Genomic DNA, 13,892 nt, shown 5'->3' on the forward strand with positions numbered 1-13,892 from the left:
TGGGCAGAGTCCCGCGTGGAGACGGGGGTGGTCCCTGGCCTCCCTGACAGGGGCATGTCTCTGCAGGCAGTGGAGGAGCTGCTGGAGTCCCTCGACCTGGAGAAGAGCAGCTGCTGCATGGGCCTGAGCCGGGTGAGTTGTCCCTACAGGAAGGCAGCTGGGCCGTCCCTCTCCGGCCACCCTTGTCCAGATAGCTGGCCCTTCCCTTCTGCCGCAAACTTGACTTTCCCTCCCTCTGAATAACTGGCTTGTTCAGTGCCGTGAACACCCCTGTGATGTCAGGAGGGAGTGGGTTGGAAGGTGGCCCTGAACTTGGCCTGAGTCCTGGTGTGGGGAGTGGGGGAGACAGAAGGGAGGAAAGCCGGACAAAGCGGGAGGACAGGAGTTGTCCAGGGGACCCTTTGGCGAGTCATCCAGGGCCGCCAGGGTCCCAGAAGAGCAAGCAGGACACTGTGAGGCTGGGCCGGCACCACCTGCCCACAAGCCCGATTCCTCATCTGAATGGAACGTGGCATATAAAAGGCAGGCACGCCCGGTCTGGGTGCCGGTCTGCCCAACTGCTCTCAGGCGAGCGTCCCTCCTGCAGGCAGGAGCCCTGCGCGCCCCTCTGTCCTGAGACTTGACAGGTGGCATCCACGTATGTGCCCCGAGGGCTGTGGTGGGAGGGAGAGCATTTGGGAGCCACGAAGAGGGTTCTGAACCTGTCCACCTGTCAGCAGGGAGGGAGGGAACTCCGGGTCCCAGGGCTTCGTGGGGAGCGTGAAGTGGAAGGAGATGCTCGCAGAAAAGGCTCGGTGTTGCTTGTCCGCTCTGTTTTCTCTGTTCTGTATTCTGAGTCACAGTCTCACCCTTCCCTTTCCTGTCCGCTGGCTGTATCTGTGTCTCTGCTGGCTTTCCCTTTTCCTTGGGGCCCTGGCAGTTCCTGCTGGTCTCTTCCTTGGCTTCTGGCTCATCATTTTGTTTCTTTCTTTGTTCTCTGGGTCTTCTGTGGTCCCACTCTTTCTGTGTCATTTTTCTGGTTTAGGTCTCACTGTGTCTGACTCGACCTCTCCCATCCCCAACCATCTGTGAGCCCAGGGGCTGCCAGCTGAGTTTCCTCCCTGGGAAGCCTACAGTCCAAGGTTTCACTTCAGCCTCTTGGTCTCTTGGGCAGGCTGCTACCCCTCTGGCAGGCCAGGACTGCTGCTGGTGGCATTGGGGTGGCACGTCCTCCAAGCCACATCTCGGGCAAGAGTGGGCCTGTACAGGCTGGTCCTCTTCCCGGCTGCCATCTCAGACCCTCTGCTGCATCCCAGGTGCCTGGCCGAGACGGGACAGCCCCAGGGCACACGCGTACTCAGAGAGGAATTAGGGGCAAAGTTGGATGTTTGCTCACATCTGATTTGGGGGAAAAATTTCAGGGCTTCTAGGCTGTGGTTGGGCTGGCTGGTGAGCAAAGATTCCATGTGTTTGTCGCATTGCGGCCGAGGAGGCGGTCTCAGTCTGAGCCCACAGGACACTGAGGGTTCAGGCAGGGTGTTTGGGGACCTGAGAGTCTCTTGAAATTTGCAAAATTTGTGTGGATGGGTATGTGGGGGAGGAGAGGGCCCCGAGCTTTCACCTAATACTCAAAAGGACTCTTAACCCCACTAACGTACAGCTGCTCGGCAGAGGTCTAAGGTTCCCTGCCCCAGTGCCTAGACCACCCTTTCTCTTCTCATTGTGAGACACTGAGAATGGGGGCCACTCTCCATCCCGTAACCCGCACCTCCCTTCTTTGGCCCTAGTCGGACACCCACGTGTGCTGGCCACTAGCTCATGTGTCCACCTCTGGGGGGGCTTGGATATTCCCCACCCCCTGGTGGAGTCTCAGGCTCACACATTGTGGGAGATGAAGGCTCAGGTAGGGCTTGAGGCCCGTAGGAGATCCCAGGCACTCAGCCCCAGCGTGGGATTTGGGGAAACGTTGCAGAGGACCAAGCTGGCTTTCTCCTAGGCCAGGCCCAGGGGACTAAGTTTCTGTGGAGTCGCCAGAGGCAAAGCTTTCTCAGCAGAAAGTGTAGGCCCTCTCCCCACTTCTTCACTGAAGGAGGGGTCTGGGGGTATTGGTTCTGAGTGTTTCCTGTGGAGTTCACATCTTCTCTTGGCCCCCAGAAAGGGAATTTTCTGTGTTCTGGGCAAGGTGGAGGTGGGCATATTCCCGGATGTCCGTTTGCCCTCTGTGAGGATCCTAGAGTCTTTTTTCGCCTATATATTTCCCCCTCTTCTTCTCTTAGCAGGGGAAATTTTACCCAGCCCCAGCTCAGAGCACCAAAGAGTGAGAGGAAATGCTGGATGTGGGGGCGCCCAGCTGGTTCCTCTCACATCTGCTCTCCAGCCCCCAAACCTGTACAACAGGTCCCTTGATGGGGCCAACCCCCGCCCACCCCACTGGCTTTTTCATGAGATGAAACCTGGGTGTGTGTGTGTGTGTGTGGGTGTGCGCGCGCGCGCGCGCGTGTGTGTGTGTGTGTGTGTGTGTGTGTGTGGAGGTGGGATGTTGGCACATGAAAGAGGAGATTGTCTAAAATGAAACTGAGTGGGGAGGGTGCAGGGAGGGTACCCCCTGCCCCTTGCCCCACCCTTTCTCTGCCCACGGCTGCTGGACCTTTCTCTTCTCACACACATTCCCCACCATCCACTTCACCTGATCCGAGGTGGCTGGAGCCTGCGGTGGGCCCTGCGGTGGGCTGTGGGCCCAGGGGGCAAGGACGGTGTTGCTGGCAGTCCTGGGGGAAGAAGCCACCGTAGATGTTGCTGAGGGGTGTCCTGTCCCCATTTGACAGTGGCCGCTTCATTTCCTTCTTGTCCCAGATTCCTTCCCTTTGACTTCCCTCTCCTTTTATCTCTCTTTGAAGTTAGATTTCCCACCCTACTCCTCTCCTTCCAAAACATCGCCCCAGCCCCCAGCCTGGGCCTCCTCCCTCAGCCATCCTGGGGCCTCTCCTTGCTCCTTCCCTCCTCTCTTGTTCCCTTGGATTTTCAGGTTCTTCCCAGGCCAAGGGCCCCCTCCCAGGCCTGCCCGTCTCCTGTGCCAGCTGCCTGTTCCCCTGCTGGGCTGCCCGGAGCCCATCACCCGCCTTCATCCGGCCTGCTTCTCCACAGGTGTTCTTCAGGGCTGGCACGTTGGCTCGGCTGGAGGAGCAGCGGGACGAGCAGACCAGCAGGAACCTAACCCTGTTCCAGGCGGCCTGCAGGGGCTACCTGGCCCGCCAGCACTTCAAGAAGAAAAAGGTCCCACTCCCCGGCCTAGGTGGCAGAGCTGAGTACTTGGGGTGGGGGCGGGGGTTCAAGGGGACATGCTGGGGCAGGAGGCTGGTCTTGGGGCCATGAGTTATTGTTAGCTGGGGGAGAAGAGGCACGGGCCTCCCAGGGCCAGCATGCTCTGGGCCGGGGCGGGGAATGGGCAGCTCCTGGGTGCCAGAGAGTGTGCTGGTATGCCCAGCTCTGGGGCCGTGTGGCCTGGTCCTAGGGCAGGGGTGGGGGGCAGGGCTTAGGGGAAGGTGGGCTCTGGATCATAGGCTGCTCCATGAAGATTAAGGAGCTGTGTCAGCGACTCCTTTTCTTATTAGCAAGTCCATAAAACAGCCAGCACCGCCGCCTCTTGTGTTTCAGCAAGATTAGGTTTTATAGCACATCTAGGCCAGGGTGCTGGAAATAATCAGGCAGCAAATAAAGCAGATGAAATTATTCCTAATGACGGCAGAGCGGTTAGTGCCCAGTGCGGTGCTCCCAGCGCCAGGCTCCCTACCGCCCACTCTCTGAGGCATGGGGAGAGGCTGAGAACCAGGGGTGGTGGAGGGAGTGTTTGAATGGGGCGGGGGCGAGGGCGGGGGCGGGGGGGTTCAACCTGGCCGTTGTGCTGCCGGTGGTGGTGGGGATCCTTGTTGCGCTTGGGACTGAGGTCCCTGTTGTGCACCACCCCCGCCCCAACTCAGATCCAGGACCTGGCCATCCGCTGTGTGCAGAAGAACATCAAGAAGAACAAAGGGGTGAAGGACTGGCCCTGGTGGAAACTCTTTACCACCGTGCGGCCCCTCATCGAGGTGCAGCTGTCCGAGGAGCAGATCCGGAACAAAGACGTACGTAACAGCCTGGGAAGGGCCAAGCCAATGGGAGAGGACAGGTTCATCCGTGTGGGCAAAAGCCTTGCTGGCTTGTCTTGGGCTCCCAAGTGCTCTTTATTTAGTCCAGAGAGCTGGTGTCCTTGAACTATGCCCACCAAGCGGAAGGCGTCCCTCTAGGGTGCTGGCTAAGCCGCTGGGTAGCCTCTCGGCATAAAATCGCAGGCATCCTTAGCATCTGGGGAAGGGTCCAGGGATAGGAGCCCCTGGGAGGCAGTGGCTTCCTATTCCCTGTGTCCTGGCCCAAGCTTCACCAGCTCCCTTCACCCCAGGGGTGCTGATTCCAGGCCCCAGCCTCCCACAGTGCCTCTGGCTCACTTTGCCCTCTTTACTGCACCCTAGGAGGAGATCCAGCAACTGCGGAACAAGCTTGAGAAGGTGGAGAAGGAGCGGAACGAGCTTCGGCTCAACAGCGACCGGCTGGAAACCCGGGTGAGTGACTCCCAACACCAGGCTGACTGGCCACCTGTGCGGGGTGCCAGGCCTAGGAAGCGCCCCCCCTCCCCCGCCCCGCCCAGGGGTTCCAGCTGAGTGAGGCAGGCATTTCAACTGGTGGCCACTCCCTCCCCCCAACCCCAGATCTCAGAGCTGACATCGGAGCTGACTGATGAACGCAACACAGGAGAGTCCGCCTCCCAGCTGCTGGACGCAGAGGCCGCCGAGAGGCTCCGAGCCGAGAAGGAGATGAAGGAGCTACAGGTGAGGGCAGGGCCGGGGTGAAGACAGTCGTGCCAGTGACTACCACGCCCTGGTATCCATCCGCTCCCCCCACTGGGGACAGGTGGCCCGGCACCCCTGTCCACCCTGGGTGAGCACGTGACCGTGGTCTGCGTGGCTCAGGGCCCTGGCTGGTACCGAGTGAGGGAGTGGGATGGCAGCCTCATACGCCTCCCCTCTACAGACCCAGTATGATGCGCTGAAGAAGAAAATGGAAGTGATGGAAATGGAGGTGATGGAGGCCCGTCTCATCCGGGCAGCTGAGATCAACGGGGAGGTGGACGATGATGACGCAGGTGGGTGTGAGGCCAGAGGAGCTCGGCAGTGGCCTGAGTGGCAAGCTTGATACCCACCCCTGGGCAGCCGCGCCCCTGGCCTGGGCCCATCCCCCATCCGTAGAGCTGGTGCAAGGCTCCAGTGAAAGAAATAGACGAGAAGGTAGAGGTGCCGGTGAATGTAGGGGATCATCATGGAGGGTTATGCAACCGTGATCATGACAGTGTCTGAGGGCCATGGTCTGAGGGTCCCCGGGGAGAGGACAGCACACATAGCCACACACCCTCTCTAGTCTTTTGCTGGCTTGTGAGGAAGCTGTCACTCCAGAGACCTTTCTGAGTCCCTCTGGCCCATTCCACCTGCTTCGTGCCCTCTGTCCCTTCTCAGGGACTCTCAGCAGCTTGGTCCTCCCTTGTCTGCCCCCAACCCTGCAGGTGGTGAGTGGCGCCTGAAGTACGAGCGAGCCATGCGGGAGGTGGACTTCACCAAGAAGCGGCTCCAGCAGGAGTTTGAGGACAAGCTGGAGGTGGAGCAGCAGAACAAGAGACAGCTGGAGAGGCGGGTGAGGCTGGCGGAAGGAGGGCGGCCTGTGCCTGGGAGGGCCACGCAGAGCCGGCGAGCCCCCAGTGTCCACCTGTTAGCCTCTCGGTGCTGGGGACACCCGAGGGCAAACAATTGTTAGAGAGTGTCTTCGGTTCCCTGGATGTCCCAGACTTCAACCCACATCCCTGGGTCCCTCCCTCCCTCCCTCCCCCGCCTCCTCCTCCTCCCCTTCTCCGCCCATACTTCCGGGCCCCTCGCTGGCTGCTGACCCTGTGCCCCACCTTGGCCCTAGCTCGGAGACCTGCAGGCCGACAGTGACGAGAGCCAGCGGGCTCTGCAGCAGCTCAAGAAGAAGTGCCAGCGGCTAACAGCTGAGCTGCAGGACACCAAGCTGCACCTGGAGGGCCAGCAGGTCCGCAACCACGAGCTAGAGAAGAAGCAGAGGAGGTGGGTGGGTCCCCCGCCCTGGACACAGAAGACTTCCTAGAGCAACCCCAACAGGGCTCCCTGCCTCCCCCTCCAGGGAGGAGACAAGGAACGAGGGCCTGAATTGGGTCAGGGACCATGCCTGCATGGTCCCTTGTCCTGGAATGTGTCTCACCCCTGACCTCTGAGGAGCACTCAGGCTGCATCCCCACTGGAGGCCCGCTCGGGCCTTCGCTCTTGGACGTGCTCCCCACAGTGTGTGCCCATCACCCTGCCTGGACCCAGTAGGACGAGCTCACCCAGGACCTGTGCAGAACGCACCCGCGGCCCTGCCCCTTGCCCCCACCCCGCTCCCCATCTCCCGCTTGCCTGAGCCACACAGACACCCTCTCCTGGCTAATGTTGTTAAACCACCGTGCTACTTCCATCTCATTATGGTAATGACACAGAGGAGGGGGGCAGCCCTCACAGGATAAAATCCAATCTAAATTAATTTCCCTGGCTGGGGATGGGAATGGGACGCCTTTATTAGCAACATCAGGGAACCCACACACCCTGGGAGCAGCAGGGTGCCCCAGGGAGCAGGAACAGTGCCTAGTTCCCCTCTGCAGGGGAGGGCCTCTCAGCAGAGGCCCCGGGTGCCTTGGTGAAGGAACAGCATCACACCCACGACCCTGGGGGTGAGCAGGGCAGAGGCGAGTCCTTCCAGTGACCCCGGGGTTACCCTCGGCCTCCTGGGCGTTCTGCTGTCCTCCCAGCTGGGCGCTGCTTGCAGAGAGTGAGGAGAGACAGATCTTACTCCTCGCTCCCAGCACCGTGCCTCTCCGCTTCCCTAGTTCTCTTCTGTACCCCACCCTCCCTTTCCCGTAGAGGCGGGCACCCTTAGCGGGACCCGTCTCCCGAGCACCCCGATGGCAGTGCCAGCCCGGCCTAGTTACCGTCTCCTGCTGCACTCCCTGCTGGGCAACTTATTAGGTTTCATTTCAGCTGCCCGGAGTTTCCTTACCTTTTTTTTTTTTTTAATGTGGGGTTGGGTTGGGGGGAGCCATTCAGTTTTCAACAGGAACCTCATTAGCTATTCAGGGAAGGTATCAAGAGGAATTTCAGCAATTTGCTCCTTATTTAGAGTCACTGGGCGGGAAATAGGAGGCCAGGAGTAGAGGAGCAAGGAAAGAGGCCTCGACCCTGGCCTGTGTGCCCATCGAAGCGCACTGCCAGCTGGGCAAGTGGGACTGCTGGCTTCCAGCCCGGCGTGGGCTGTCCTGGTGGTGACACGAGTTCTGCTGGGCCTGGCCAGAGGCTGGCACCCAGGGGTGGGGGCCAGAGCCAGCTGCTCATCTAGAGTGGCCAAGATGAACTGTGGAAAGTGAGTGAGATGAGGCAGGACGTCCATTTCTACCTATTTCAGTGCCCACCCGGCCCCTCGTTCTTGGATCTGTTGAAATGGAAAAGGTCAAGACAGCGACTAGGCAGAGTCTATCCACCTCTTCCCTGGAAGCTGTCTGTGGGTCCCTCCTAGGCCCCCCTGGTACAGGGGCTCCTTAGACCGGCACAATGAAATGCCCCCATCCCAGACCAGGCTGCTCAGCAGGGCGAGGTGGCCTGACCTGTATCCTGGATGTTGCCTCACCCCTGCCCTATCCCCCTGCTTTTGGGCCGTGCGAGGCCGCCTCCACTTGCATCCTGTCCTATGGTGGCCCTGATTCCTGGCGGCTTCTGGGTGCCGGAGATCCGGACTCTTCCCTGCGCTGGGGGAGCCACCTTGGCCACGCATGTTCCCTCACAGGTTTGACAGCGAGCTGTCGCAGGCGCACGAGGAGGCCCAGCGGGAGAAGTTGCAGCGGGAGAAGCTGCAGCGAGAGAAGGATGCACTCCTCGCCGAAGCTTTCAGCCTGAAGCAGCAACTGGAGGTGTGTGGGCCACCCGCATCCGTGCCCCATCCCCATCACCGACGCGGGCTGGGCCCCGGCCGGCCTCATCTTCTCTTTTGCTCCAGGAAAAAGACATGGACATTGCGGGGTTCACCCAGAAGGTCGTCTCACTGGAGGCTGAGCTCCAGGACATTTCTTCCCAAGAGTCTAAGGATGAGGCCTCTCTGGCCAAGGTCAAGAAACAGCTCCGGGACCTGGAGGCCAAGGTCAAGGATCAGGAAGAGGAGCTGGATGAGCAGGCGGGGACCATCCAGATGTTGGAGCAGGTGCTACAGGGTTTGGCTGAGGGAGGCACCAGCATCCCCCCTCCCCCACCCCCACCCCCCGCCACTAACCCAGGGAATAGCCGGAGGAGGACAAGTTCCCATGTGCAGTCATTCATTCGTTCCCTTACTCACAAAATGTGGGGTGAGCACCTGATCGGTGCCAGCCACAGTGTGAAAGTAATTAAGCTTTCACGTAGCTCTCCGCAAGAACAAATCTTGATTGAGCTCTAGCGTTCAGGGGTTCAGGATGCACAGCAGCCAGGAGGCTCTGAGCCCACCCAGCCCGCCCCCCAGCCACCGTGTCAGTCCAGGGAGCTAGAGCCTGGAGGCCAAATGGAAGACCTACAGAATTGTCCCCACCTCTGGCAGCCTCCCCTGGGCCTGGGACAAACATCTAGTGAGGGAGTTCGGCTTCTCTGGAGAAGCTGACTGCCACAGGAGCAAGGCAGGAGCACAGGGGTATTTCTGGCAGAGACCATCCCCACTCCTGAGCCCAGGGAGCACTGCCTGTCAGGGTGTAGCACTGGGGTCAGGAACCTGGTCCCTATTCCCAACCACCTCTAGGCCAAGCTACGTCTAGAGATGGAAATGGAGCGAATGAGACAGACCCATTCCAAGGAGGTGGAAAGTCGGGATGAGGAGGTGGAGGAGGCCCGGCAGTCATGTCAGAAGAAGGTAAGGTAATGGGCACCTACCCTGTCCCATACAAACCCTGGTTCCCCCATCACTGCTTTAAAGGAAGGGGTTTAAAGTCAGTTGAGCATCTAATTCTTGATTTTGGCTCAGGTCATGATCTCACAGTTCATGGGATTGAGCCCCAAATTGGGCTTTCCACTGACAGTGCGGAGGCTGCTTGGGATTCTCTCTCTCTCTCTCTCTCTCTCTCTCTCTCTCTGCTCCTCCCCCACTCACTTGCACCTTTGCGCGCTCTCTCTCTCTCTCTCAGTAAATAAATAAACATTAAAAAAAATAAAGTAAGGGGTTTTCTGTTTCCCTACCTTAGCCACACTATCATCCATTGCCATTCTGGACCCGGAACCTCTGCTGGAGACCCTGGCATTGGCTGGGATGTGTGCTCTCGGGGTCGATAGAGAAGCTCAGTCCTTTGAGGCACGAATGCTCCCTGCTTTCTGTGCCAAGCGACAGCTCACTCTGTACCCCTCTGCAGTCAGCTAGCCTGACCCAGCAGGGCCTGGCCACTCCAGAACGAAGCCTCCCACTCAGAACGAAGTCCCTCCTCTCCCGCCCAGGCTGCTTTGAAACCCTAGGAACTTTGAACTTGGGGTCTGACCTCTTGGGGTCCTCCATGCTCAGCCCGCCCCACAGTTTTCCCAGGGTAGGGGGATCCAGAAGGGAAGGGGACTGGCTGGAAGCAGACGCTGAAGGGACCGGTGGGCCTCTGTCCCCGGGCCCTGCAGTTGAAGCAAATGGAAGTGCAGCTTGAGGAAGAGTATGAGGACAAGCAGAAGGTGCTTCGAGAGAAGCGGGAACTGGAGAGCAAGCTCGCCACGCTCAGCGACCAGGTAATCATGGCCTGCTGGCGGGGCCCGGCCAACAGCCTGTACCGTCCGGCCTTAGGGAGGCCATCTCGGGGATACAAAGACCGTCCGGCCTTAGGGAGGCCATCTCGGGGATACAAAGCTGGGAATGGGGAGGGGGACTGGGCTCCGTAAAGCCCACCGTCATCGCGTGTATAACTGGGGTCATTACCACACACAGCACCCCCGGGCTTTTCTCACTGGCTGGCACGACCCTGGCACTTCCTCTGTTGTTACTTGTTAAGGAGACTCTCAGAATGAGGGCAAGAGTGAACCAGGGGCTTAGGGAAGATAGGAGGAGGCTCTGTGGTGGAATCCAGAGCCCCAGCTTCTGGTGTCCACCTAGGTGAACCAGCGGGACTTGGAGTCAGAGAAGCGGCTCCGGAAAGACTTGAAGCGCACCAAGGCCCTGCTGGCAGATGCCCAGATCATGCTGGACCACCTGAAGAACAACGCACCCAGCAAGAGGGAGATCGCCCAGCTGAAGAACCAGGTATCTTTACAGAGAGGAAGTCGGCAGCTCCAGGGGGCTGGTTCTTTCTCCTGCTCCTGCCCCTCTCAGGGATTCTTGAGTCCTTGAGAAGGAAGGTAACAGGGAAGGGGGAGAAGCCACTTGTAGCAGCCAGACTCCTAGGATCTGTGCCTGCCATACAGCGTGACCGCCAAGCCCCAGGATGGCATGGATGGGTCCCCGTACCCACCCTCCCTGCCACAGCAGATGCCTGTGCGTGCACCCCAACACACCACAGCCCTGGGGTCAAGCGAACAGAGCCTGGGCTCCTTCTCCCCTGTGAGCACCCTGTACAGCCCTCCTGCTCCCAGGGAATGGCTGACGTCTCTCCCTGGGGCGGGGGTGGCTCTGTGTCCAGCTGGAGGAGTCAGAGTTCACCTGTGCAGCGGCCGTGAAAGCGCGGAAAGCAATGGAGGTGGAGATCGAAGACCTGCACCTGCAGATTGATGACATCGCCAAAGCCAAGACCGCGGTGAGGGACTGGGGTGTGCGAGCCAGGCTCAGGAGGGCGGCTGAAGCAAAATAGAGCTGTAACTGTGGCTCCCTTCCCCCCAGACGGGGGGCCCTGCCTCAGCCCACTCCCTTCACTCCAGGACTTCCTGCAGGGAGAGGGGGCCTCCCCTCCTTCGCCCCTCCCCACTCAGAGCAGAGGCTGGGAGGGGGGCAAGGTGGAAGAGGGAGCCAGCAAGGGCCCATCTCCCTGTTTTAACCACCTGCCTGTGGGAGCTTGGCCGCAGGCCCCGACACCATAAATAAAGGCAGCTAATGTGGCTGAGGGATGTAAACAGGTGCCTAGAGATTAGCGGAAGCACCGATAAGAGGATGGGATGGCTCTGTTTCCCTCCTCTTCCCCTGGCCAGCCCACTGACAAGCCCAAGCGGCAGCTAATTAGAGCTTTTATTTAATGCTTCCCTTTTAATTCCCTACCTCTCCCACGGCCCATCCATCGGCCAGGAATTCATTACGGGGATGCGGCCACCAGTACCTCCTTGGGCAGGGAAGGGGGCAGCGGGGAGGCTAGGCTGGGGGCTCTGGGCTCCGCGGCCCCCCAGCTGGTCACCCATCTGCTGAGAGATGCCAATCTCCCGGGCTTGATTTATCCCCGTGACATTTGTGCTCCTCAGCAGTTTTCAGGTGAGTAATTCAAATTCTTTAATTGTGTTAAAAAAGGCTGTTATAAAATTACCATTTTATTTAAATCCGAGTTAATAAATTTCTTGGCGGAGGTTTCCCCAGCTCCCCACAGCCCGGTAACAAGACGGATGGGGCAGAGAAGGAGCCAACGCAGTCATTTTGGTTTGGAATTACAGGCTAATAGATTCATTCATTTCCTGAAGCTGCTGTTGGCCGTCTCCTCCCCTCCCCCCAGGAGTGGACCGGCTGTGGGGGCTGGATGGCCTGGGAGCAGGCCATGGGGGGCGGGGGGTAGGGGGGGAGAATGAGAATCCGAGCTAGCAGAGCTTCCCAGAGTCCAGGGGTCCTTGCCTGAGGCCTGAAGGGGGCAGAGTACCTTCAGGTTAGGGCCTAGATTGCTGGTGCCAGGATGATGGGTCATTTGTTCTGGGCAGACCTTTTCTGCCTTCTCATTAGCCTTCAAAGAGCTGCCAGAAAGCAGCTGTCATTTAGCCCAGGGTCTGCCCACGCTGTGAAGACAGCCTTTGTCTCAGCTGCTCGAGCGCCACGGGTCTGGACCAGTGCGTGGACCCGGCCCCGACATCACCCCCTTCCCTTTGGAGGTGGCATGGGGAAGTTCGGATTTGCCACCTGGTGCCGTCGGGCACTCGAGGCCCCACGCCCTCTGATCGGTCTTGCCTCCGTCCAGCTGGAGGAGCAGCTGAGCCGCCTTCAGCGTGAGAAGAATGAGATCCAGAGCCGGCTGGAAGAGGACCAGGAGGACATGAATGAGCTGATGAAGAAGCACAAGGCAGCCGTGGCTCAGGTGCCCCACCACACCCCGCGCCACAGACGCTGGCCCTCTGGTCCTCTTCCTAAGCGGCGCCCCCCCCCCCACACCACTTCTCTTGGGAGTCACGGGCCTGCACTCTGTGTGCGGTGTGGTGGGCTGGGGTTTGTGTTCATGGGGGATCCTGCTTCAGCACTCACTCCTTTCCCAGGCCTCGCGGGACTTGGCACAGATGAATGACCTCCAGGCTCAGCTAGAAGAAGCCAATAAGGAGAAGCAGGAGCTGCAGGAGAAGGTGGAGACTTTCTCCCTTGGTAGAAAGAGGGTGTGGGGTCCCTGTATGTAGGGGCGGACCACCAAGCCCGTTGGAAAGCAAGCGCTCCTCTCAGTTATTAGTAATCCACGCCGCCGCATCAATGCACGCAAAGGGCTAGGCTTGGAGCCATATCACCACAGTAGACATTTTGGCTTCAGCTGCCTCATTTCACATTTCTATTCCCTCTCTGGTCCTCGGCTTTCTCCTTTCCCTCCAAAGGGCAAAATCTGTGCCAGCATCGGGCCAGGTGGGGAATGCCTCTGGCTCGGGGCCCCGTCCTCCCACCTCCCCAGTGCATCCCTCCCTCCCTCAGCCCTCTGGTCACCATGGTGATCTTGCCCAGGCTCTGCCCCTCCCTTCTGGGCTCAGCTCTTCTCTTCCTGCCCCCACCCCCAGCTACAAGCCCTCCAGAGCCAAGTGGAGTTCCTGGAGCAGTCCATGGTGGACAAGTCCCTGGTGAGCAGGCAGGAAGCTAAGATCCGGGAGCTGGAGACCCGCCTGGAGTTCGAAAGGACCCAAGTGAAGCGTCTGGAGGTGGGTGCACACTTGTCCTGGTCCGTAGCCAGAGCAGGGCAGAGCTGCCCCGGCAGCTGGAGCCACGCATGCTCAGCTGCGCCGGGCAGGCCACGGACGCTCCTCAGAGGCTCCTGCCAAGCTGCCAGGCCAGCTGACGGGGCGGGTGCCTTCCCCCCGCCCGCCCCGCCTGCTCTCTGGGCACCGTGGAGCCAGCCTGCTTTACATTCTGTTTCCGTGCTTGCTTTCTGCCAAGGGACCAGAGCAGCTTAGCTTTTTGTCTTCATATTTTCCTCCACCATGAGCTCCCCCCGCCGGTCCCCTCACTCGCTCTCGCTCTGCTCTCCGGCAGGGTCATAAATATGCAGCGGATGGCGCCACTTCTGTGAGGGCTGAAGTCTGTTCTCTCATCTCACCGCGCTCGCTCTCTCTCTCCCTTCCCTTTTTTATTGCCTTTTTTCCTCACTTCTTCCCACCCTTCTTGTCTCTGCTTTTTCTCCTCTCTCTTTGCTTCTCTCCACGTCTGCCCCCTTCTTTTGCGTTTCTCCTCCCCACCCTCTCCCCACTTCTTCCTCTCTCCCCATCCCATGCCTCCTCTCCCTCTGTTCTTCATCCTTTCCTTCAACCCTCCTCCTGTTCCTGTTCACCCCTCTCCTGCTCTGTCTTGTTATCCCTTCCACCCGTGGCCTCCATACTCCACATCCAGTCCTCTCTGCTCCAGGCTTCGGAAGCCGGCGCGCCCAGCCCCACCCTCCCCGGTAGAGCAGGTGGGAAGAGAGAGGCAGGCAGAATTGTCTCTGGGTGAACACT

General features: G+C 59.6%; 1 protein-coding gene across 17 annotated transcripts in view; it reads left to right on the plus strand.

Annotated features, from left to right (window-relative positions):
- Positions 1–13,892, plus strand: part of MYO18A (myosin XVIIIA) — a 102,168-nt gene that overhangs the window by 72,466 nt on the left and 15,810 nt on the right. For all 17 annotated transcript variants that reach the window (XM_053212438.1, XM_053212439.1, XM_053212427.1 and 14 more), the window contains 17 exons: positions 67–132; positions 3,124–3,252; positions 3,957–4,100; positions 4,485–4,574; positions 4,722–4,841; positions 5,044–5,155; positions 5,570–5,697; positions 5,971–6,125; positions 7,891–8,014; positions 8,101–8,301; positions 8,866–8,976; positions 9,720–9,824; positions 10,186–10,332; positions 10,709–10,822; positions 12,173–12,289; positions 12,465–12,548; positions 12,966–13,103. In XM_053212438.1, coding sequence (XP_053068413.1) covers positions 67–132; positions 3,124–3,252; positions 3,957–4,100; positions 4,485–4,574; positions 4,722–4,841; positions 5,044–5,155; positions 5,570–5,697; positions 5,971–6,125; positions 7,891–8,014; positions 8,101–8,301; positions 8,866–8,976; positions 9,720–9,824; positions 10,186–10,332; positions 10,709–10,822; positions 12,173–12,289; positions 12,465–12,548; positions 12,966–13,103 — 2,085 coding nt within the window. The remainder of the gene's footprint in view (positions 1–66; positions 133–3,123; positions 3,253–3,956; positions 4,101–4,484; positions 4,575–4,721; positions 4,842–5,043; positions 5,156–5,569; positions 5,698–5,970; positions 6,126–7,890; positions 8,015–8,100; positions 8,302–8,865; positions 8,977–9,719; positions 9,825–10,185; positions 10,333–10,708; positions 10,823–12,172; positions 12,290–12,464; positions 12,549–12,965; positions 13,104–13,892) is intronic.

Source organism: Acinonyx jubatus, chromosome E1 (assembly GCF_027475565.1).
Source record: "Acinonyx jubatus isolate Ajub_Pintada_27869175 chromosome E1, VMU_Ajub_asm_v1.0, whole genome shotgun sequence".
Classification (NCBI taxonomy): domain Eukaryota; kingdom Metazoa; phylum Chordata; class Mammalia; order Carnivora; family Felidae; genus Acinonyx; species Acinonyx jubatus.